This window comes from Chenopodium album, chromosome 1 (genome assembly GCF_948465745.1).
Source record: "Chenopodium album chromosome 1, dcCheAlbu1.1, whole genome shotgun sequence".
In the NCBI taxonomy this organism is placed as follows: Eukaryota; Viridiplantae; Streptophyta; class Magnoliopsida; order Caryophyllales; family Amaranthaceae; genus Chenopodium; species Chenopodium album.
This window is the reverse complement of record NC_137834.1, coordinates 84,420,746-84,446,689: the sequence shown is the minus strand read 5'-3', so window position 1 is coordinate 84,446,689 and position 25,944 is coordinate 84,420,746. Positions and strand designations below refer to the sequence as shown.

The 25,944-nt window shown below is 32.2% G+C and overlaps 2 protein-coding genes across 5 annotated transcripts; both read right to left on the bottom strand.

The window, feature by feature from the left end:
* Positions 1-285: 285 nt before the first annotated feature.
* On the bottom strand, positions 286-3,383 carry LOC145559486 (calcium uniporter protein 3, mitochondrial-like). Of its 2 annotated transcripts, XM_081620909.1 has the most exons (3): positions 2,687-3,383; positions 2,380-2,394; positions 286-912 (listed from the first exon to the last, which is right to left on the bottom strand). In XM_081620909.1, the coding sequence occupies exons 1-3, from the start codon at positions 3,242-3,244 to the stop codon at positions 442-444; spliced, it is 1,044 nt and encodes a 347-aa protein (XP_081477035.1). In that variant the 5' UTR covers positions 3,245-3,383; the 3' UTR covers positions 286-441. The 2 variants fall into 2 exon arrangements, with proteins under 2 accessions (XP_081477035.1, XP_081477041.1); XM_081620915.1 differs by lacking the exon at positions 2,380-2,394.
* Positions 3,384-15,846: 12,463 nt separating this feature from the next.
* LOC145623831 (pentatricopeptide repeat-containing protein At2g01390-like) lies at positions 15,847-25,432 on the bottom strand. 3 transcript variants are annotated; one of them, XM_081676726.1, is made up of 6 exons: positions 25,301-25,432; positions 21,833-22,070; positions 21,226-21,709; positions 18,539-19,706; positions 18,325-18,388; positions 15,847-16,285 (listed from the first exon to the last, which is right to left on the bottom strand). In XM_081676726.1, exons 2-4 carry the CDS (start codon positions 21,992-21,994, stop codon positions 18,703-18,705), a joined length of 1,650 nt encoding a protein of 549 aa, XP_081532852.1. In that variant the 5' UTR covers positions 21,995-22,070; positions 25,301-25,432; the 3' UTR covers positions 15,847-16,285; positions 18,325-18,388; positions 18,539-18,702. The 3 variants fall into 3 exon arrangements, with proteins under 3 accessions (XP_081532852.1, XP_081532837.1, XP_081532844.1); XM_081676711.1 differs by having other exon boundaries at positions 21,226-22,070; XM_081676718.1 differs by having other exon boundaries at positions 15,847-16,271; positions 21,226-22,070.
* Between the last annotated feature and the right edge of the window lie 512 nt (positions 25,433-25,944).

Genomic DNA, 25,944 nt, shown 5'->3' with positions numbered 1-25,944 from the left:
AAAACCTGAAAAAGTTTTAGTAATTAACTTGTTCTTTGTTCCTAGAATACGAGGTTATAAACATAATTTAATTCATGGAATCATAGATGGATGCGAAGTTATCAACATAATTTTAATCTTTTGTTTTGTTTTTGTTTTTTTTTTTTTTTTTTTCGCTTCATCTGTCTCATTAAATTTTGTTCTCAAAAGGAGAGTACATAGCCTGCAGAGCCAAAGAAGAAGGCTCTAAAGAAGGGTTGCAACAAAAAATGAGTTTTCTCTAATCCTTAGTCTTTACACAGTGCCGCAGCTGCCTATATTCAACATTCTTTCATCTTCATAGAATTCGGTTTTTTTTATGGATAAGGACCCAAAAAGAGTACAGAAATGGCTTATCCGATAATTAGAAAAGTCATAAGACTCGAAAAAAGAAAATTAAAGTATCAATAATCCCTGTTTTCTTCAATTAATTGTAGGTTGATCATACTTAATCCTCTTATCCAAGGAGGATGATGAATAGTGAGGGTCAAAAGCTTTCCTGAGCTCTGTATACCTCTCGATATCAAAGTTATGGGTCTTCATAAGCCGCTTTTGCTTAGCACTAAACCGGCTTTGGTAGAATCCTTCGAATGAAGGTTCTTTAGCTGTCCTAAGGAAGAAGGTGTATCCAAGCATAAAGTAAACGGAAGTAACATAGAAGCAAATAGGCTCCATCACATCCCAAGATAGTTCCCAGAATGTGAGCCTCATGAAGGCCGCGGTTTGGACCACCATGTAGCCCAAACCAGCCCACAACTCCCGGCGGACTAGTGCCTCCGCCTTTTGGTCAATCTCTGCCTTTTGCTCCTCCAACAGCTCCAGCTCTTGCATCCGAGGATCGTTTGGGTCGGAAACAACTGCAGGTGTGACTAGGCTCTGAATGGCCTTAGCTACCTGTAATCAAAGAAATTGGAAACAAACAATATTTGGGTAAAACTTGATTTCATACTTACATTGGCCAATATTTTCAAAGACTTGAACTTTTAAGACAGTTTGACAACACAAAACACGTAATAACAAAGTAAATTATTACGTGCACCTAAGAGCACATATATTTCAAAACAATTTGGTTACAATTTGTCCGATCACATGATAGCGAATAGGACCAACAAACAAGACTCCTTTTCTTGTATAACTTTTTTACGGGAGTAAATGAAAATAACGTATTAGAATTTTCCATTGTATTATTAACAGGTTTCTTAATGGTTTCGTTTTCTTTACCTTTATTGACTACTAACAAATGATTGTAAAATGGACGGAAATAAAATTTAAAAAAAAAAAAAAAAAAAAAAAAAAGTAATGTGAAATGCAACTATAGAATATGCAAGGATGATGATGTTTTTAAGGTCGCTTTCTTGCAAAAGGTCTGGCCCAAGATCATGGGGAAATTGGCTGATGGAAGCAATTAGTGACATCAATTATGTATGATTAGATTAATTATATGATTTTTCACATAAACTCCAATAATATTCTTCCTTAATTTTTAAATAGTTCATACTAATTATAATTAGTCATTAATGACCAAAAAAATAAAATCAGTCATCACGATTTTGTTTCATACTCCGTACTAATTACAGTATAATTAGTCATTAATTTCCCAAAAAAAAAAAATCAGTCGTCACGATTTTATTTGCAATTTTTTTTTTATTTTTTTTATAAGAACATTTTCTTTATTAACGACATAAAAAAAGCCTTAAAAATTGTTTTTCTGTTGAAGGTAACACCGACTTTATATTAGCTGTCATCACATATCTCTTGAAAAATCCATTATGATGTCTAGTAATCCAGCAATTTAAATAAAACCAGCACTCCAAACATATTTAAAAAAAAAAAAATTGAATTTCTTTTTAGAGATTTAAAAAAAAAAATTTAAAAACATTTTGTAGGATATCAGCAAATAAACTCTTTTGCAAATCAAGATCAACAGTAAATTTTCCTTTTTAAGAGATTAAAAATTAAATTTGAACTGTTTGTAGGAGATAATTTCATTTCTAAGTCCCAAAAATAAATCATCTCCAACATTTTTTTTTTGAATTAAAAAAATTACTGCTCGAGATTTTTTTTTTTTTTTTTTTTTTTTTATAAATAATTTCCTGGGTGGGGGAGGGGTAGGGGGGTTAATTGAAATTTTGTTTTTTTTTCTCTCATAATATATAAATAAATAATTAAATAAATAAAATACACATTTTTTTTTTTTTTCATCCGTTCCTTCCTCCCTCCCTCTTTGGCTTTTTCCTCTCAAATATTATTCTTTTTTCTCCCTTCCTTACTCCTTCGAGAAACGTTACCAGAATGCTAAAAATTTGTTCCACAAACGATAAAATAGATGTCAATAGTGGAACCCTTTTAGATCTGGCGTACCAATGTTCTAACTTCCTGTTCATAACACAATCCAAAATAAAAAAAAAAAAAAACAAAAAAAACACATAATAAACTCATCAGTTCCCATTCAACATTTCAAATAATCAATCACAACTTCAACAATTCAATCTAATATTAGACTTTGTTCGTCATCGTTATGAGTTTTCACATTATTAATCAAAATTCATCTAACAATATATATTAACTTTTAAAAACCACTGAAAACTCGCAATGATACCGAACGAACCCTAAACGATGATAAAATTAAAATCGAAATAAAATGAGAGGATTGGAATTTGTAACCAACCTGATGAGGACGAAGGCAAACAGCGTTTCCAAGAACAATAACAGAACCGCTATCATCTAAACTCTTAGCAAAAGAAAACGCTTGATCTTTATTACCACCAACACTTTCCTCAATTAACTCCATAAATTCCTCATACGTTACCCAATCTCTCTCAACTTCGTTCAACTTTGATCTTATCAATTCAACTTGCGACGCTCTCAACACTTTTCGAACCTCACTCGCCGATAATCCTACCGGCGATTCCTCCTCACGCGCCGCCGTTGCCCTCGATTTCTCCGGTAACGGAATCAACCCGCTCAATCGAATTCGATCTTTTGCGACGTTTAATTCCTTTAGTTTTTCGACGAGATTTTCTCCCGTCGGAGGGAATAGCCGGAGCGCCGCCGATGATGGCGGCATCGCGGCTTGGTAGAGTGGACGGCGTTGCATGTTACGCTTTATTCTAGAAGGTTCGGGAGGCTCAGAGGGTGGTTTTGCGGCGGTGGTTCGTGATATTGAAGGTGTTGAGAATCGTGAGAGATTGAATAATCGTTGTACTAGTGTTTTCTTGAACGCCATTGTTGTTTATGAGAGAGAAATTGATTGAATGAAAAATGCGAAAATCAGTGAATTTAATCGGTTTTTTTTTTTTTTCAATTTTTGTGGGTTTTAAGTTGAATAGAGAGAATAGAGATCCGAATGAAAACGGAAGGTTTGAATGTAAAATGTTGGGTAGGCTGCGAACCTTTATATAGGTCCCATAGGTTAGGAGATAAATAAGACAACCCAACAGTTTAATTTTTTTTTTTTTTAAAAAAAAAAAAGAAAAGAAAAAGAAAAAGGTAATATGGAATTTATGACGTAAAATTATAAAATTGATTTTGTACTTTTGTGTATTGGGACCTATAATAAGTTTGTGGTACAATAAAGCTTATAGGGGTATCTATGCTTAATTACTTAAGTTGGAGTTACGTTTTTAATGTGTTAAAACTTTAAATGGATATCTCAATGTACCAAACCACCAATGGCAATAATTAACTTAAGGAGTTAAGGACCTCAGGGGTGTTTGATTCATTGGATTTTTTTTAATAAATCATCGAAATTTATTTTATTTTTATTTTTACTCGGATTGTTTCTCTTAATCTTGATTACTTTGTATATTTATCTAAATTAATTTTTACTGAACTTATCTTATCCGTTTTTATGGACCTTTTACTTGTAACTTGAAATCGAATTGTCTTCTTTACTTTGATTATTTTATCAAAACTTATGTCATTTTAACTCATCTTATCCAACCTTATTAACACTTAGTTGTAATTAGGGCTGTGCACGGTGCGGTTTGGTGCGGTTTGTGATTTTTTCAAACCGCACCAAACCGCAATTCTATACAAACCGCACCGTAAAATACGGTTTGGTGCGGTGCGGTTTGCGGTTTTTCCATAATTTTTTTACCTCACAAATAATGATTATTTGCTAATCTTTTGTTATGAAATTTTTACTTAGAAACTGTACAACTATGCAAATAATTCAATAAAGAAGTAGTGCTTTACTTCAATGTTAATAGTGACCCAGTAACATGCCAAGGCAAACATGGAGCAAAATCATTAAGTAAACCACAACCACTCCATTACAACTCCAAAGCACAAGAAACGGAGAGTAATAAGAAAGGAAAACTTTGGTTTTCTTAATAATGACCCACACAATTCAGTACATATAAATACAATATAAGAGTCTTCTTTCCATATAAGAGTCTTTGCATTAAATTGCGGTTTGCGGTGCGGTTTGGCTTGAAATTTTTTTGAAACCGCACCAAACCGCAAAACTGCGGTTTGGTCAAATTTGAAAACCGCACCGTAATTTCCACACCGCAAACCGCACCAAACCGCAAAATTGCGGTTTGGTTTGCGGTTTGGTGCAGTCTAGACCGTACTTTGCACTGCCCTAGTTGTAATATGAACTCAGAATGTGTTTTCTTAAAATTGATTAAAGTTTATCTATCTATACATATATTTGTTGAACTCATCTCATTTGAACTTATTGACTGCTATAACTTGATTAAATTTAATTAAAATTATTTTTATTTGAATTTATTAACCTTTATTCCGATTTTTTTTTTTTTTATACAACTATATCATTGGTTCAAGACTCAAGAGTGGAGAGAAAAAATTAATTAGGAATAAATATTTAGCGAATATTCTGTTATGTATATGGCTATGTGCCATTATGCTCCTAAGTGGGGTAAGGCTCTCCGTATAATTGTGGATTAGCAAATTAATTTCAGGGTATCACGAGAAAAAAAATCAAGTTTAATCAATATCCACGTGTTAGGCAGAGATCTTGCCAACCCTCCACCGTCCGATTATTTCTTACTATTGTATAATTATATGATGTGGACTCCTAGCCGTTTGATTGAGTGTACAAGGGAGGATAACTTTCTTCTTCTTTTTTTTTTTTTTGAAATAAAGGGAGGATAACTCATGTAATACACGTGTGACAATGAAGAGAAATTGTCAATGAAGATGGAGCAAAACACCATTGATCGTAGAGGATAATTTTAATTAAATAATAATCAAATTGTATGATAAATTGTATGATTATGACGTGGAAATTGAAAATGCTGACAAGGATAATTAATAAAAAAGGGTAGTAGGCAGCTAAGACTTGAATTAAATTTTGCTAATATTTGATAGGATTACAATAAAATCATAACAATTTTTTTAATATTTAATGCAAAAACGCAAACGTGTCGCCACATATTCTGTTATATCTCTCACTAATTTTCACACTTTAACAGTCTAGATTAATTATCTTTTACTTTTAGTAACCAATAAGGAAAGAATTAACTCAAAAAACGTTGACAAGAAAATTTAGGAGAGTAATTAATGTTTTGATTTTTTTTTTTTTTTTTTTTTTTTGCCTAAACTTGTCGCCGCGTAATTGCCACATTGTCAAGTAAACCTACACCAAAGAAAATTAATTTTAAAAAATTAGAAAAATTCTTCATTATTTCTTGGGAAAAGTATAGAGAACAAAAAGGGGGGTTTGTTTAGAAGAAGAGTTGGCACCTTCACCAAGTATTGCTTGCTATTTTAGAGTAGAAAAAGTAGTTGTGATATGGGGAAGGCTTGCTAGTTTTTAGTTTCAAAATGCTGGCCTTACTTTGATTTGAAGTTGACAAATGTGCTACATATAATATGTGATGTCTCCTTATGTCAACTACTATTCAAAAAATTAAAACGGTGCAAACTGTATAAGATGAGGAATTAAATGGAAATGATATATACAATCTTTAAGACTACGTACAAGAAGATTAAAATAGAATATTAAGAATTGTCAAGCATAATAACAACGATCAATGCTTGATTTTGTCATAAATTCTAAACTTATACTATCAATTTAGAAAATATTATTAATTAATTATTACTGTATTATTTTTATATAGATAGTTGTCATGAGGGTTTGTTGAATCTTGTAAAAAGTAAGATTGAAGAAACATAAATTGGGGGAAAAAACCCTTCATGTGGAGGTTATGAATTTAATAATGTATTAAGGGAAAAGGACAATGAAAGGAGAAATTATTTTGTGGAAGTTGTTGAAGATTGCAATTCACATTATTGCTTGAATTTTAGTGATTGTAAACATGAAATCCCTCTAAAAACTCTAGCTAGTCGAAATGAATGAAGACAGAGACTATGTTGAAATGCATAAAAATCATTGTTATCTAAACTAATAAACTCTTACTTAACAATAATTAATTTTGTAAGATTTTTTACTATACATATGCTTATTTTAATATATATCCTGCTCCAAATAACTTAGCATCATGGGGGTTTTGTTGCCTAAATAGCGAGCATTGATTTTGATCGAGTTAGAATATAATAGACATGTTATTAGCTGCTTTCGGAAATGCATATCATCTTTAATTTGGGTGTGAGTTTCTTAATTAGATTCTAGATCATACAAACTTTACTCCATATTTATAATTTAAAATCTTATACATCTCCATATTTAGTATTCGCGGACTGTTTAATACGGGTAATTTCTTTATGCAATAAGGGTTGTCTTGTTATTGCAACAACTCAAAGTCATACACTGATACACATGTTAAGAAAGTCGCTAGCTTTCCTTTTTTGGGTTGTAACTCGCTCCATCTATGTAACGGTGGTTTTCAAAGAAATAAAGTTACGTTCCTATTACTCTTATTGGTTAATAAAAGACGTGAATATAACTAGCATATGGATACTCAATCTGTTAAAGAAGATGGATTGTGAGGAAATTGAGTTCACTATTTTTGAAGGGCAAAGAAGAAGCCACTATTTTTGAAGGACAAAGAAGATCAAGCCACTAGTACGTACACAATTCAAGTGATATCATGAACAACTATGTTTGATACCCTTTAAAGTGTGTGCATTGGTCTTTTATCCGTTTAGTTATTATTCGTTTAAGTCATCTTACCTCGTTCGAGATGTACATAATATTTAATTTGAAAGAAACTGTATGACCCAACGTTTCATCTTTTTAACGTAGATTAGGCTTTTGATTAATAAACTTGTATTTTAGCTATTGTTAAATAAACATGTGATAATTAAATAAAAGCCTACACTGGCCACTATTCTCATGTGAAAAGAATTTATTATAGAATATCCTTGTAGCTTAGGCATATGCAAATTTGAGCGAGGTATGAGTTCCTTAATGCCAATTAGTTGGGAGTATTACAAATATAATACGTGTATGTGACAATGCAATGCTTAGCTTGTAGGCTTGTATAACAGCTCTTTCATTTTCTTCTCGAAAGAAAGAACGCATGAGTGCCATGAGCAATAGTTTTGATACAACGTTTAATAATAGCCCTCCCAAATATCATCACATGTGTCTTATATTGGTTGAAAAACAGAGAGTTAACCAAACCACATTATAAAGCTAAGAGATTACTTCTCTTATTAGACATAGAGATAATAATAATAATAATAATAATAATAATAATAATAATAATAATAATAATAATAATAAACCGACCCTCTCTCAACCAACCAACCTATATTATTATTATTATTATTATTATTATTATTATTATTATTATTATTATTATTTAACTTTTTTTATTTATGGCAAAGGTGGTCAATCAAGTTAAAATTCAAATAGGTACATAAGTTTATGGAACCAAATAGGTACGAGTACGTAAATTCGATTACTATCCTAGCTTCACCTTATAGGATAAGACGGTTTTTTTTTTTTTTTTTTTTTTTTTTTTTTTTTTTTTTTGAGAGAGAGAGAATAGGATAAGACGTTTGACACTTCAAAAATCAAAACAATTATAAAGTACTTGAAACAGTGAAAAACTCAAAATGGTTCATACGTAAATGAAAATTATAATGTTGTTTATTTAATACAAATTGTAAATGAAAATTACGGGGTTTAGACTTGACCTTAAAAATAAAAAAAAAAAATTAATTAAAAAAAAAACACAAAAAACAAAATCCTTGTTGATGGCCACCAACAACTTTAATTTTCATTATCATTGTTAGTTTTGTTCTGAGTAACTCGGAGAGTTTGTCAGACTGACCGAACATTCTCACAATCAACAATTCTAATACATACATAAAAGGGGTTTTCCTAAGCTATGTCCAAGGTTATTGAATTTTTAAACTGTACTCATGCTTTTTCAAAGTTATAATCTGTGCTATCCACTTCACGATATTTAATCAATAATACCATTTGACAGCCATATCCGTTAACGGAAGTTAAGTTATTTTACCGACAATAGTGTCGTGGCGTTATTTAGTTGACACGTGTCCCATTCTAATTGGTTTAACACTTTAAAAAAAATAAAAAAAAATCAGAAAATAAAATAATAAAAAAGGTTATTGTTAACGTCAAAAGTTATTGTTAATAAAAATTAGTGAGCTGAGGTTGAGGGCACAACTTAGACATTTGAAAAAGCATGAGCACAACTTAGAAAACGAAAAAGTTTGGGAGCATAACTTAGAAAAACCCAAAATATATTTAATTCGTATTGTATTAGACTTTACGGAGTACTAGCTAATTACAAAATTTTTAATGGATTTTCCATAGAGGTTTTGAACAATGGACTTGCATGCCAAGTCGATTAGAGACACATTATTTAGAGATACGTGTAAGTTATACATGTTGCACGAGAAGACATGGTCAACTAAGAAATTATTTGGAGAGATTAATCATACAATATTAAGAATTGAGGGATTGATCTTAAATTCTTGATGAGTTTTGTTAGGGGTGCTAAGGATATGGTATGATTTAATTTGATCATTCTTTAAATGAGTATAAGTAGTAACTATTTAATTTGCTTAAACTAACTAAATTAATAATTGGTTTTTTTTTTTTTTTTTTTTTTTTTTTTTTTTTTTTTTTGTCAATTTGAAGTTTATAAAGACTTATCAAAGTATAATTTACGACTAAAATGAGTTATTATAAGATTAACTGATTAAGTAAATCAAATGAGTTAAGATAAATAAAAATCGGATAACTGCAACAATATATAAACACTTCGTATATAACATTGTGTGCTTCGTAAATTATAATCGATATTTTATGGTTGATGAGCAAGACTTGTATCCTTGAAAGCATTGAGGATACTCGTATAAAGGAACAATCCAAGTTCCGAAGCCATTTAATTCTCCTCAAATCAAGCCATTGGACAAGGCAAGCATTGGCAAGTCTAGGGTTATAGCATAGATTCAAACACTGCACGGTGATCTAATCTCAACCATGCATATATACATACATATCTGTTATAGTCTACGTAGCTGTATACGTATACTTCATCTGTATCTGTATACTACACAAAGCGGTGTTATACGGTACAAGTTGCTATGTGCCATGAATACTTTTGACCCTTATAAATGTTCTTCTCCTTTCTTCTCTTTTGACGGCTGATCCATTTTCAATATTTGTATATTTCTATTTTCCATTATTGCTTTAGAACACTTTCTTATAATCACAAGAAATAATCTCTTATTTTTATTACTCCGTTTTATTTTCTTGTGATTTTAGGGTTTATAGGTCATTTAAGATTTTATTGATGCTAGTAAGCTATGTTATATGAACTTAGGTATCCATGTCCGACACAGGTATGTGTTCAAGCGTCTGACTCGGCTGTTTGTTTTGTGGAAAAAAAAACCCCATGGTTTTAAGTGTCCAAGTGTCATATAATACCAATGTCCGAGTGTCGAGGATTTGACATGAGTAGCTGAGGTGAAATGAAGAGTTCATGTAACAAAGTTAGCAAGTTTTGTTCAAAAGAGTGCCAATTTCAAGGGCATTCTACTTAGGCACTCTAAACCCTAAGAGATATGGCGTGTTCATGTCACTTGTTTTGCTTACAGTTTTAACAAATAAAGTTGGGTTTGAATAACTTTTTTGAACTAATAATTATATGAAGATGATACTATTTTGTAAGAAAAGATAAAGTAATTTTTAACATATTTTTTTATGCATATAAAAAAAGTTTGTTTTTGTGTGGCTGACTACATTGTATGGCCGACTGACACACACCAAAACAATGGTTAGGTAACCTCTAACTGATGAGTAATTCCTAACCATACGAGTAACCCCTAACCAAGTAACTCTTACTACACGACGAGACCAGTCACGCACATTTAAAACTTTACATGCAAAAAATTTGGTTGTTTGGTTTGTGTGAAAATGATGAGTATTTTTCATTCAAAAAATAAAATGAACATTTATGTTATACAAATTATTTTTAAAAATATTTTTCTATCATAAAATTGTGGCACTTTTATGTTAGGTACGGAGTAACTTTTTAGTTTAGATGAAATAAATTATTGTGTTGAATCAACATTTTTTTTTTGATGAGTTGACTTCAATTTCGATTCCATAATTTCAAGTTTCAAACTAATTTTTGGACCGATTAAGGGTAATTGTCCAAATTGAATTGCACAACTGAGTATATGTTTGTTTTGTTTTTGCTAATGAATTAGAATACAATAACATTGTTTTTCTTTTGCAAATTATGTAAAAACGAAATCAATGATATGATTTCGTGAAGATTTACATATTAGTATGAGAGAGACCCGTGCATATCCAAAATGATTCTGGTGATTATTTTTATTTATTTATTTATGCATATGATCGGCGTATAACTATTTAACAATAAACTATGCGTGACTAGTTGAAGTTTGTACATCATATTTTGCTTACGGAGTATTATTTAGGTGCATATACCATTATTAGACAACAAGAGATTCGACTAGTCGAAGAAATAATATCACATTATTCATAGGCTCATTGCTTCTTTGATACTACATTGCATATTATATAGGTCCTTACAATGCACAAATTATTAATTTAAAAACAATTATTTCACACTCCACGCCTTCTTTGTTGTATTTTAAATGCAGGCCTAGGTTTCACGTGTTATCAAACAAAATGGTCCACTTAACAATTGAAGGAGGTTCCATGCAAAATTATATGGCCGTAGAAGAGGAATACTTCCTTAGTTTTATAACGTGTTTAACTCTCTCATGATAGAGTATAAAACATATTCTTGGGCCCCAACCATCAACTTAAGCTTTTGGTTGAGATGGTCCACTACCATGGTATCGGAGCCAGCGTGACACAAAGGTCATGGGTTCAAATCTCATCTGTCTGTTGGTATCAATAAACAAGTATTTTGATATCATGATAATACTATCTACGCCAATCTACATTAACGGACATTATTAGTCATAGAAGACTCAAGCTATTATCGACTGTCTCACTGAAATTTTCTAGTCAACACACTCCGTGCACCCACACGCGCACTTACTTGCATGTCTTTTTAATATGGAGTATTTAATCTGAACGCGGCAGGTCAACAAAGTAGGGGAAAAACATGTGAGAATAAAAATGAACAAGCAATCACGAAGTAAATACTTGAATATGACGGCAAAGATAGAATAACCATCAAAGAGTATTTCTTAATGGTTATTTAATGTTATCAGCAAAGTTAAAATAATATAAACGTGATTCTTATTCATATGAAACCTTAGCCTCATTATCTAATTACGCGAATTATAAATTGTTCTTTATCTCGTCTGACCACATAATTTAGGACAGGTGGTTTATTCGTGAATCACGTAATATGAGTTGATATACTTTCACGAGGTTTGGGATTGTGTGGCTCTTCCCTATTAATTACTCCGTACTCCATATTGTTATTTCATAATTTCTTTCTTAATCAAACTAAAATGATTTAAATCGACTTTGTTGCGAATTTAATTCGATATTTCATCTCGTAATTTATATTTAATATAAAGAAGACAACAAGCTAAGATGATTAGATGAGAAATAATAAATGAATACTTCTGTTTTGATGTTGTTTAAATTAACAAGACAAGAAACAAAGTCTATTTCTAACATACAATAAAAATTTTGTATTTTCAAATTATAAATTAATGCTTGTATTAATATACGAAGTACTACCCTAAATCTTTATAGAAGTATTTTGAATTTTATCTCTCGTGCATGCATATAATGTAAAACAAGTGTCTTGAAATGAGTCACAGTCATCATGTCCTATAATCATCACTAGTGACAAATTAATTGCTAGATTAGTTTGCTTTGTAACGAAAGATTTCAAGCTACTACTTTCTTTTCTAGCTAATTTGTATCTTAATGATTAGCTACTAAACTGCTAGCTTAATACTTTGGAATAAGTCTTACTTGTCAATTAATTATTTGTCAAGTAAATTTAACTTGTTGGCCTTGCTAATTTTCCATTTCAACTCTAAAAATCAACTTATTAAATTGAACATCTAAAATTACAAGTTTTAGCTACGAAGTACCATACAACCATTGGAGATGTTCTAACTCTATAAATTTACTTCAATTCCTCCCATTTTAAACATAACTTCGGGCTTGTTATCATCATTGACCGAATCAGCTTAACTGAACTGAAATAAATATTTTATAAGAGTAGAAAATTAGGAGCTGAACTGAACTTATTAGAGTTGAGTTGAACTGAACTGAACTGAAAATAATCGTATGAGAACAGACCCAACAAATATAGTATAATACTCCATCCGTCCCTTAATATAAAGCCTATTTTCCTTTATTAAGTGAGTAATAAATGCTACAAAGAGGTTTTGTATTAAGGAACGGAGGGAGTACATGATTTGTTTAAAGTAGCGTATGGAGTACATATAATCCTTTAATTTTGTCATGCATCCAAACTATGATTACTCAGTACAGTACTTAATTAATTTAAGAATAGATAACAAAATCAACCTACGGAGTGTAAGCACATAGGGCCTTTGTGTTTCACAAGCACATAGGAGGGCATTTTGGGATTTTTTTATTTTTTATTATTTTTTTCTCCCTTAATAGTGGCAGTGGTACATTTAAGGTACCATTATGTAGTGGTACTTTTTGCCATCAAATTTTGTACCGTCACTTTTTCTCATGTTCCCATTATTTACAAAAATGTCATTCTATGTGTTTCATTGGCACGTAGACCCTATGCGCCAATACTTCTCCCGTATATAAGCCTTTAGTTTTGTCATGAATCCATACTTAAATTACTCTGTACACTACTTAATTAATTTAAGAATATATGCCAAAATCAAGCCTATTGGTATAATTAATATTGTATAATTAATAGGAAAATTTGTCAATTACCACCGCAAGTTAATACTACTTTGTAAATTACTACCACAAATTAAAAAAGTTGTGAATTATTACCGCAAAAATTTTTAAGATGTTGCGATTACTACCAAACCCCTATTAAACCCAACTATGACGTCATTATTTCACTTTAACCCATGGTTAAAGCCATTAAACATGACGTCATTATATCCCTAACCCATTTTCTTTTTTGGGGGGGCTGGTTAAAGCCCTTAACCATGGTCAAACACGGGTTAAAGGGATATAATGACGTCATAGTTGGGTTTAATGGGGGTTTGGTAGTAATCGCAACATCTTAAAATTTTTTGCGGTAGTAATTCATAACTTTTTAAATTTGCGGTAGTAATTTACAAAGTGGTATTAACTTGCGGTAGTAATTGGCAAATTATCCTAATTAATATATACTGTAGTTATATTTTATTTATAATTTTTACTTTTATCACATTAATCTTTAAATGTAGCCCTTATGGTTTTATACATCATTTTCCTTAATTAAAATTTGCACGGAAAAGATAATCTCCTATAGGTGAAGAATTTGTTCCATTTATATGCAAGAATGGTGAGGATCTTTGTCACATTTTAATTCAAATCATCATCATAGCTTAAAAGCAACTTATTACAGTTCAAGATGATGATCTTCATTCAAGCATTTTATTGACAAATCCTTAATTTGTTTTTATTTATTTATATATTATTTTTTTCATATTGCTTATTATGGGCCTCGATCGAATATAATGATCCTTCTATATCCTCAAAATAAGAATAAAATCATTCTTTATTCTAGAGTGTGTTGTATTATCCATGATAATTTATCATATCGGTAGGTTTTATACACGATGAAAAGCTTAAAGCTAGGTAGGGAAACATATTTTTTTCTTTTCACGTTGATTAAATTTAAGGATAAAGTTAGGCCATTGATGTGTCGAGTAAAAATGACGAGGTGATGAAATGAATATGGATCGCATATAATGATTTTTTTTTTTAAAAAAAAAAAAAAAAAAAAAAACATATTTCAACTGTCTAGTTAAACTTATGAGTTATGATATGTTCCCAAGCTTTCCAAATAATCCATCTACATACTAACTTACTAAGGGTCCGTTCTCATTTACTGAACAACAGTGAACTGAATATTTTATGAGAGAAGAAAATTATGAAATGAACTGAAATGAACAAAACTGAAAATAAGTTGAAGAGAATGAATTGTATTGTTTCAATTATTTCTTCAATTTTTGCTAAACAATACTCATTTTAAAAAAAAAATTATATTCATACTCATTGCATGTGTTTTAACATTTTTTTTTTTAAATACATTTTCATTATTTTCGTCAAATTGTCTTTTACTCCGTATCAATTATTCAATTTTCATACTTGTATTTTATAGATAAATGTACGAAGTATAGATCAATTTCAATAGCCCTTATTATAAATTTAATTTTCTGGATCATGTGAGATTCGTGAAGAAGAATAATAAATTACAACTTTTTTTTTTTTTTTTTTTTTCCAATTCGTATATTTTATATTTACGCATGAATCATTGAATCACATACATAAAAAAAAAAAAAAAAAAAGTACGTAATAGTTATTTTGATTCATAAGTGAGTGCATAATCCAATCGAAATATCAATATTAATGATTAAACATCACGTCAACACTTACTTTCATTAGTTGCTAACCAAGCCACCCACTTATTCAAGTTGGTCTAGCTCTATAGCAGAATCTGATGCATTGGATGATTTGGATCTCTCTCTCTCTCTTTTTTTGAAACAATTGGTATTGTCAGACTTCCAATCTGATTGGAAAAGTTTTAGGGGAAGAAAGGTCCATTTCAGAACCTCACATCCTCAATTAACATACCATTATAATTTCTAAAAAATAATTCAAACCTAAAGTGCCAATGGTCCATTTGGCAAAGAAATTAAATGAAAGTAATGATATCATGTGCATATTTCACTAAAATATCTTACGTTAACGCTTTAATTATACAGTTCATGTCATCTAGAAGACTAGAATTGTTTTTTTTTTTTTTTTTTTTTTGGGAATTGTGTAAAGAGCCGAAAAAACAATTGTAAATAGGATTCTATCATATATATTGACTACTATCGAAAAACTTAATCAATTACGTTAGTTGACATCATAAATTTAAAAGTGGTCAAAATTGTGTTTCAAGACTGATTAAACAAATGAGAATAATCTTGTGAGACAAATAGTTCCAAAACTTGTGGTGAAAACAAGTTAGGTAAGCCAAATAAGGTTTCAAGCATCATTCAACTAATTTAGATCTTGAGCTAGAGTTCGAACTTAAGTTATGACCGAGTGAAGCTTGAGTAGCTCAAGAATAGGCTAAGCCATTAGCCTATTATTAGCCCTACTTGAAGTTAAAGGCCGTGATTCCGTCAGTGACGAATCGAATAGAACAAACATGCTAAACGTAAAGAAGCATGGAACAACCCGCTTACATCATACATGGAGTCCACGTACTAACATGGCATTTTAGCAGAGTCAGCAAAACAAGCGTGACGCGATTTCATAGCATCAAATCAAAAAACGCCATTATGAATGTCTTACATTACATTCCAAATATTCCTGATCAGCACTTACTAAGCTAATGCATGCTGACATTACAATACCATTGTGTAGTATGGACGGCAACTTAAAGCTACCTAAACAGCAAATTGTTCTCTGGATTCTTTACAGATTAAAGATTCAAGAATCAGATCCAACTACTTCGGAGTCCCATGCAGTATTAGCTCCAAAATTATGATTTGAGCGAGCATTTAGTGGTACATCCCATCAGGTCATAAGCAGTATGAACCTGACTGCGCTGTGCAGAGAACCGTTGTGTGCAACTTCTTCTAGGTTCACCTGGTTGTATGGTAGAATTTGCGCTGATTAAGGAGGGAATTATATGTTGTCCGTAGCTGATTAGGGACAGAACGAAGATCTCCATCTGCAAAACCATCACTGTAGGTGTGAACATGTTATTGCAGTGTAACATTATTGTGTAACGTGTACACGTAATAAATTCTCATTCGAAAATGATTGAATCAAAATTATAATGCCTAGATACTCTATTTAGGAAAAGAAACTAAAAATAAAGACAAATAGAGCATAAATCTATAGTGAGGCCATGCCAAACACAACTCTTTGTTATAAGAGAACATGGAATCTGAGAGGCATAATGATATGAGCATATTCCTAATTGATAAGAGCACATCATAGACACCAGCAACGCGATATTATTCTAATCCCTACAGCAAAATCTAATACCTCAATCCAAAACTGCTTCTCTAATTTCTTTAACTTTTCTTAGGCATATAATATGCTAATCATCTTCATCAGTACATAATTCAGAAAAGCCGTCATGACGTTCGGTTATGCCGTAATAGAAAGCTAAAGTGGCAATCATATTGACGAAATGTTGTTAAAAAAAATTATAGCATCATCTAATGAGGAATGGAAAATAATATAAGAGCATTATTGTTAATCAATGCATGCTGAATCATTAGCATAAAGAAGGATTAAAAGATTCATTAGCCAACGACTATACTGCGTAACCTGTCCTGTTCTATGTATTTTGTTAGATCAAGGCGAAAGCAATTGATAATTAATATATTCTTTACTAATCATGCCATGATCCGTACATTATCATCCAACAAGTTTTGTACGTTAAGCAACCAACGACATGTCATGAAATATGCTTATTCCGCTAAACATGATAAATTCATGCATCAAGTTTGCTACATTTTAAAATCTAAGATTGAGCCATATAAACATAGTAGTACCTAGCATGAACCATGTGCTAATGAAGTTATGTCTGATAATTCAATCAGAATCTGCAATCTTCTTAGATTCTCAAAACACTATCAGACAGAAAGAACCAACTACCTCCCCCTTTATTTCTCAATTTTGGCAGCTTTCTTATACCAGTTCTTTCATATTGGTTATTGAGGTTTTAGGCCAGAAACCGTTAAATTACTTCCAGTATTTACCAATTTCTACCAATTATTTATCCTTTTTTTTTCTAGATAATCGTAATGAATAATCTCAAGTATTATTTGCGTGTGATATAAATCCCAGCCCAAACATGCAACTAATTAATTATTTTTTAAAAAATCAATTAGAATAAGTCATATTTTGTACAACTTTTCAAGTCAATCCATAAGATAAAGTTGAGTTGGATTTGTGTCAAATTTGAGTTTATCATTACAGATCTACAGGTACAATACAACACGGGTCTTGTCTGGGTTCATCAATCAAATTCTGTACATGTCAACTTTGCCAGCTTCCTCCACCCTTTAATATATAAATTAAAGAGTTCAATGAGTAACATGTACACATACTTCATTATAAAATAAAGTATTTTATGTTATCTATGCGTGGAGGTGAAGTGGGTTAAAATGAGACATTGCGAGTTTGGGACATAAAACAAAACGAGATAAATAAATGGGTTATTTATACATATACAATAATACAAGTATATGTTAGAAAGATAAAGAAAAGGCTATATTGGGCAAGGGAAAGAGGATCTTGATTGACAAATTACCCTTCCTAGTTCTCATTTAACAAAAGCCTCTCTATCTTAGTAATTATACGAAATGCCATGAAGATATGACACTCTTCTGTGTTCACATATCGAATTGAAAATTAAACCAGTAATCACTTCAAATAGCAATGACAAAAGCAATAATATCAAACAAACGCAGAAGCAATCACGTTGGAAAACAGACGCAAAGTTTGGACATAGGCACCAAGTTCAAAATCAGTACCTTAAAGCTAAATAAATGCTTCATTTGCATTTTTAACAAAAAACCGCCACCACCAACGTCAACACTGGATGCTGACTTCTGATGTGGGGACAGGTTTAAGATGTACATCGTCCATAATATTATAATACCACACTCTAGCACATGAAATTTATTCCAGAAAAATAAGGAATTAAATCAAGAATAAAGCTATTAAACATCTAGGGGCATAATTAGCAAACAATTAATTAGAATTACCAATGAATAAAAATCTTGGAGCTGATCAAAACAGGTGTTCATTCCAGCATTGGTTGTTCGGACACTGCCAAGTAATATCGCGCCGCGAATTATGTTGTTCCGTAGACAATCATAAAATAAAACTTTAGTCAGCGTCCATATAAAAGCTGGTGGGGCCAATAAGCCATCAATCAAAAGCAACCACAAGTAAACACTAATAAAAACAAATCCTTACCAAGGGTTAGTGGTCTCGAGTCAGCAAGCAAGAAAACATTATAGCACATAGGCTAGAAATGCCACATGACTCATTCATCTGCCAAGACAGCATGTCACCATTTTGGGATTCAGAGTAACATTCCACCACCTGAGGAAAGAATGTTTTGCCGTTCGAAAACTGTCTTATAGCACTATATACCCTGCAAATAATACATCACAGAATTTTTCGTCTGCAAGAAGAGTTTCTGGAACATCTTCCTTCTGCAAACTTTTCTTCTCCTTACGATAAAAGTTGGCCTCATCGATTCTGCCGCATAACTCAAGCCCTCTAATAAGCACATTGTAGGTCGCTGTTGCACCCTGAATTCCACTGCTTTTCATGGTCTTAAATGTGGCAATACCTTTATCAGGATCTTCAGCTGAGAAACAGGCACTGATTAAAGCAGTGTACAGCGTAGTGGTCTTAATCTCCTTAGGAAATAACTTAAATATTTTCACAGCAGTGTCAAGCTCTCTGGCTTGACCAAGCCTATATATTAACGAGATAGCCAATTGTGGTTCAGAAAACAAATCATACTTGACCATTTGCTGAACTATTGGAAAAATCTTTAAAAATTCTTTCTTTCTAATAAGAACCCCCACTATTGAAAGGAATGCTTCATTTTCAATGTAAATGCCCATATCATTGCAGTTGTTTAAGACCAAAATAGCTGCTTCAATCCTCCCATGAGTACAATTTGCCTCAATGATTTTAGAGACAAGGTCAGGGGCTAACCGCTTATGCCGGTGCACTATTCCAGCATATAGGCGATCAATGGCAGAAAAATTTTTCTTTCTTAAAAATTCAATCAGAAGCCCCCTGTCTACGCTATAATTCATATCATATGTAGTTTCTTCCTCTCTCATGAACTCAGTGTAATCAGAAGCATCATCAGATATATGAGGATTAACTTGTCGAAGAAGCAAATCAGTCTCATTAGCCATCTTTAGAGTTTCCTTTGCTTGAAGATAGACAGGGTAACGAAGAACAAGTAAATTTTCCTTCATGTACAGCAGAATTTGGATAATTGCCCATGCTTCCCCTGCTTTGCTACATTGCTCTACCAAAATATTGCATGTAGCTTTGTCAGGTTGTACCCCAGTCTCTTGCATTTTCCGAAAAACTTCAAGAGCTGATTTGCATTTTCCTGTATGAAGTTGAATATTGGTTGATTGGTTTGGTATGATGTAATTTGCGATATCAACAGATCCAGACGGTTGAACCAGTGAACACGCAGAGATCAAATTTTGGCATTAACTGAAATGTAAATCTCTAAAAACTAGAACCTTGAAATCATGATAGATTCAAAAAATCTAAGTGTTTCTTTTTTAAAAAAAATTAAAAAACGAGTAAAAATCAAGGCTCCTTAATGAAATCAACAATAAAGGATGCAATTCAATAACAAATAGCTAAGCAATGAAACATGAGAGTACTATCGGAATTCAGATTATTTCAGAATTGATACTGATTATTTCACATGCCAATGCTTAAGATAGATGACTAAGGCAACAGTATCTAAGTGAAAAAGTCGTTAAGCAATTAGGATCCCCTTGTAATATCCGTAATAGCACCAAGTTCCACATAAATAATAAAATTTTAAATATTCTACAAATCATCACCTATTTCTATAGAGGCAAACTCTAAGAGCATCTTAATAAATCAATTAGAAAGTTCAGAATAAAAAGCGGCAATCATCACTGAACAAATCAAAACAATGGCCTTAAAAACACGACTAGCTAAAAAACATGTTTACTTTTAGGACAAGTTAGCTACTCACTGATTCTCCAGGATTTAAATAAAACCACAAACACTTGCAACTTTGCAAGATGGCTGATGTAGACGATAAATAGAAGACAGTGAGGAAGAAGGAAGCATATGAACTACCTCACAAACAGAAGCTTAAGGGTCTGACCTGGATTTTCATAATGCCTTGATGTTTAAGCTATATATCCTAATGAAACAAACAAAATTGACCGGCTTACTACCAGCATACTCGCAGTGTACCAAAATCAAGTTCAAACTTTTGGTTTAGGTGTGTTCCCCAAAATAAATTCTTCACACTAAAATTTCCCCTATAAGTTTATTAAGAATTTTGCAATATCTGCAACTATAAATGTGAAGCACTCCATCAAATTTCCCAACTGGTTACTGGATAATCTTATCGGGTTATAGCTTTTAATATAGGCTTTTGGCTATCTCAATATGTCATTTTAAATGCATTACTTAAAATACATCTCCATTAATACTACCCTAGAGTCCTAGACTTTCAAATAAGTTTGCACTACATCATTCAATTAATACTCAAGGTAAGAGTGTGTACATTTTATTCTACTCAAATTAGTTTTCCCTTTTTTCAGGAATAATTAGGATATCTTAGTTATGAAAACAAAACATTCCTTAAAATGAATTTAGAAGTATAATAACTTATCAATCTACCTTCAATACCACAAGGCTTTAGAACCAATTAGTATCATTTTAAGGTGGGAGACAGTCCTTGGGAAATTAGCACTCCAAGTGTTGGTTGTAAACGACGAGACTTGCTTCGGGGAAAAAAAATGAGAGAGAGAAGCAAGTGAACAACAAGGGGCTCTAGACCACATATATCGTCAGAAGATCTAAGCAGCAGCTGACATTATAATAAACAAGTAAAAAGAAACAATTCTCACCAGAACGAATTAGATGCTGCATTAAGATTGTATAGGTGTGGCAGGTAGGTTTAAGTCCTGATTGAAGCATTTCCTTGTATATGTCAGTGGCTTCCTCAGCTCTGTTATTATCAAATAAGACCTTCATATAGGCTGTATAAGAAACAACAGTTGGATGACAATACTCAGCTTTCATATCCTTCCATACCTTCACAGCTCCATCAAAGTCACCACTGTTTGAAAGCCAATGGAGCATTGAAGTATAAGTGATAGCATCAATCTTTATCCCTTTCTCCTGCATTGCTTGAAAGACATACATCATTGAATTTATCCTTCGTGCCTCTCCAAATATATCCAGCATTGTCGTGTATGTAAATTTGTCGTGTTTGAAACCCTTCTGTTTTGAAATCCAATTGAAGAACAACCAAGCCTTCTCCATTGGTGGGTGAGATTTTAGAACTTGATTGACTGTGAACGAGTCCCATTTGATACGAAGCCTCTGTAGCTGTTCTTGGGCAGAAATCCATGAGGTACACCTCAGAATATTAGAAATATGTCTAATAATATCACTCATGTAAACCTTTCTATCTACATTTTTCTTATTGACTTGCTTCTCTGTTCTGATTACCTTTCTGTGAGGTGGCTGAAAGGGGCCTTTATATTTACATGAAGAAAGGGAATGTACATAACAAGTAGCATTTTTCCAACTCCAAAAATGCCAATCACTGTAAGCAAGCCGACAAGCCTTGAATTTCCAGAGAACACCTCCAAAGGCATAGGGCAAGGACATCAGTGACCACCAACTTTGCCAAAACAAGGTTTCATATCCATTACAGTGCTAAACAATACTAACCTTCATATTAATTCTGCATAAAAGAAAAGTACAATGAAAGTGTGTCCAGAAAAAGGGGAAGAAAGAAGTGATATGTCTTAGGGAAGGGGGCTATATCCAAACCTTGCAAATAAGAAAGCACTTTTCATCTTTACAGAGCAAAATAATAAAGAACTTCAGCAGAAACCAATTGACTAAGGTGTATTTGCTAGTGTTGTCTATGAATTTATAGTGTTGGAAACAAAAAAAAATTGTAGAAATATCCACCACAGATATCGGAACAATTAGCAATGCTGAACAAGCACATAGTGTTTTGTTTGTTCATTTCTTTGAGATCAGAAAGGCTACAGAAGGAGGCAGAAAAAGTTATCAGCTAAAAGTTCCTCACATTGGCCCATAAATCCCATTATGTCCACTAGACTTAATTTGAGCAAATCCATAACAACCCACACAAGTCAAGCCCAATGACGTATATTCCCACACAGCTAACCAAACAAGTCAAGAAAAGAGCTAAAGCAAATAAATTCTTCAAGTTGCAGCTTTCCATTATAATAATAGGCATCAACTAGGTATAAGTTCCAGTCATTCAAGGATGTTCAATTTCCATAATTCCCTTTGTACCCCAACATTATACAGACCAACATACCCATTAATTTGATCCACAAAAGCCAACTCAAATTAAATTATTCACAAGGAAAAAAATAAAAGCTAAACGAAGCACAATCAAGCTCAAAGAGGAAGAGAAAAAGAAAGAGTGAAATTAATCATCTAGCGTCGTACTTCATAATAATTACAGTCCACATCATTCTAATAATATACAAAAATTAAGGGTCTAATTTATTCACCTAATTTTTACTTCTCTGAACTAAATTGAATCATTATAACTTATATTAGTTGTAATTTGAACTTGGGTAACCCTGAACTAATCTGAACTTATTTTTTCTAATCTGAAATTATATTAACTTATCTTAACTCAACCTATCTAACCTGAAATAAGTGGGAAAAAAAAAGGTAAATAGTACAGACCCTAATATTTACATTCGAAACCTATAACTCATTATCACAAGTGGACACCTCTCCTGATACAACAAATAAATAAATCAACTATGTAAGTACAAAAGGTAAATTTATCAAATACATGACAGAAAGCTCAATATTAAAGGGTTATTCGGCTTAACAAGCAGGTCAAATAAAAAACAAAAACTACAGAGCAAGAATGTGAGTCTGCCAAAGAATTCTTAGAACAACTATGTGTGGGATGTAAAATATTAAATCATAACACTATGTGTACATATCTGAAAAGTTAAATCATCCCTTATACAGTTATACTTGTACATCTTCCCAATACCTACATTCTTTGATTCTCCATCTCATCACTAAATGCTCCATCCTTAAATAAGTACAATCCAACAAAATAGCACACAACTCTAGGAGTAAAGAAGCTATACACTCGTTTGGTCCACAGACTCCACGCCAGCTAACACCCAAGGTTAAAACATAACCAAAAGAATAAGATAGGCACTCATAAACTTTTTATGTTCACTTCAATTCAATTCTCCAAGCTTGTAGCAACCCAGGCAGAGCAAGTCCAACAACACTATATCCCACACATACCCAACCAAGTCAAGAGGACAATTCAAACACTTCAATTCTTCAAGTTGCAATGGTCTAGATAATATTGGGAATCAGCGAGGTAAATATTCCAAAAATTCAAGACTTGCAGTTTCCTTGAGCACTTAGAACTCCAGAAACTACTGAACTTTAAAACAATCTTCCCAAACAAAGGACCAAATGAAACAGACAGCAATAAGCCAGAGAGAGAGAGAGAGTGAAACCAATAGTATAGCTGTATAAGACTTACACTTTACACCATCCAAACTAAATAATTAAACCAAAAACGAAAACAATAGGATTAACATCCAAATTCCATAACAGATTATTACAAGTGAGCACCTCTCCCACTAAACAAAAAACTATCAACCCAAGAAATGTAGATAAGTACCAACCAGCATATGAAATTACAAAACTCTAAACATATTACATCAACCTCAATCAGTTTTGAAATTTCCTTTAAAAAAAATTAGTTTCAATAAGAGCTTTTATATCCTCATCCTCAATCAGTCCTTCAAAGCAGCCCTCCTCTCTCCTACAAAAACCTACTCCAATCTATATCATTCCTCCATCAAAAACCAAAATGATGGAGCACAATCGAAATATCAAGCCTTAAAGGCCTTTAACATGTCAAGACATCTCCATCAAGACAATGGCAAGAGGGGTTGGGGTGAGATTACAAATAGCTTATGCCTTAAAGCGCATATCAATGCTAGATAATATTTCCCAATGAATTGCAATCCTCTTGCTAATAAAAAAAATAAAAAAAAAAAAATGACGGTCCTTTCTCTCCTCTCACCATGAACAGGATGCTGTTGTGCTCTCACTCTCATTTTGAGTGGCATGTACAAGATTCCCGAAAGGGGATGTGGATACAATATTCAAACAGATTCATCACATGACAGAAAACTTAATACCATAAGGTCATTAGCTTAATATATAGTTCAAATATGAAAAAACATTCAAATTCTAGGAACTGGAACATAATATTTCCAATCAAGCATTGCAATTATATTTCTTAAACTTATCATGCTTTTACGCATACATGTCTATAAAGTTAAATAATCTTTTAAACACACTTTCTTCCAACACCTACATTCTCAGTTTCATCACTACATGCTCCATTCTCGACAAAGTTCGCTACACCCAACATTGATATGTATCTAAAAAGGGAAGATAAATAGATAATTTGCTACAATTCCTACATAAATCAACAACCACACCCTTAAGAAAAACACCATTAGTTCAACTTATAGCCTGATTTCCTAACAATTTCACCACCATTCGAGCTGCCGGCTGATTTCCATCCAACCTCATTCTCCTTCGAAATGGTTGCTTAATTTAATTCATGAAAGGCTTGCTTAATATGTTCATCAAAAGTGACTAAATAACTTTATTCTTCTTCAAATTCCATTTTTAGAGTTTTGTTGTAATAGTAAAGGTTGTATAAACAATAGGCTGCAACACATTAACAACCAAATATGGCTTAATTATCGAAGTAGGCTCGTTAAATTGTTCGAGTATTCATAAACAAAAGTTCAATAATCCGAACCCTAAATTGACTATAATGACAATTAAATCAACGAAAGTGTAGAGCTAAACCCTAAATTGTGAAATTGTAATTCGATGTCATAAAGAAATAAAAATACTTACCTCAGAATCTGCTTAAATGGAGGAGAGAAACGAAGGTTTCTTCAGAGTAAACTTTCAAAGGAGGATTTTTTTCTTAAAAAAAAAAGAACTTCTAGTGGAGGATAGAAAATACAAGTTTATGACTAACTTTAGGGGACGTTTCATTCGCGGAATGTATGTATGAGGCTATGAGCTATGAGTCACCTTACCTATCAGTTTAGAAGGACTAAAACTTATAATTCAAATTCATTAGGTATAGAGTTTAAAAATCTTGGGAAGGAATGTGGGTTTGGTTCATTTTATTTGTTTAGGTATCAAATAAAAAGGAAAGAAACTATTCAAAAAAAAAAAAAGGAAAGAATAGTGAAGGCTAAAAAAGTCAAAAAAAAAATCCAAAATTGAAGGCTAATATTCATGTTTTTTGAGAAATTTTGAAGGTTTTGGGGCCCGGTGTTGAATAGTCTTGAAATTATATGGGATACATCTCGGGGTCATATAACGCCGTTTGGAATTATGTATGATCATTATTTGTTGTCATAAATGTTTGTGGTAGGCTTGAATTAATGAAATCGGTGCAAGTTGTAAATCGGTAAATTGGTCGTTTAAAGGCAAATTGGATGGTTCCAACCACCCAATTGGAATCCCGGAGGGTATTATGGACCATG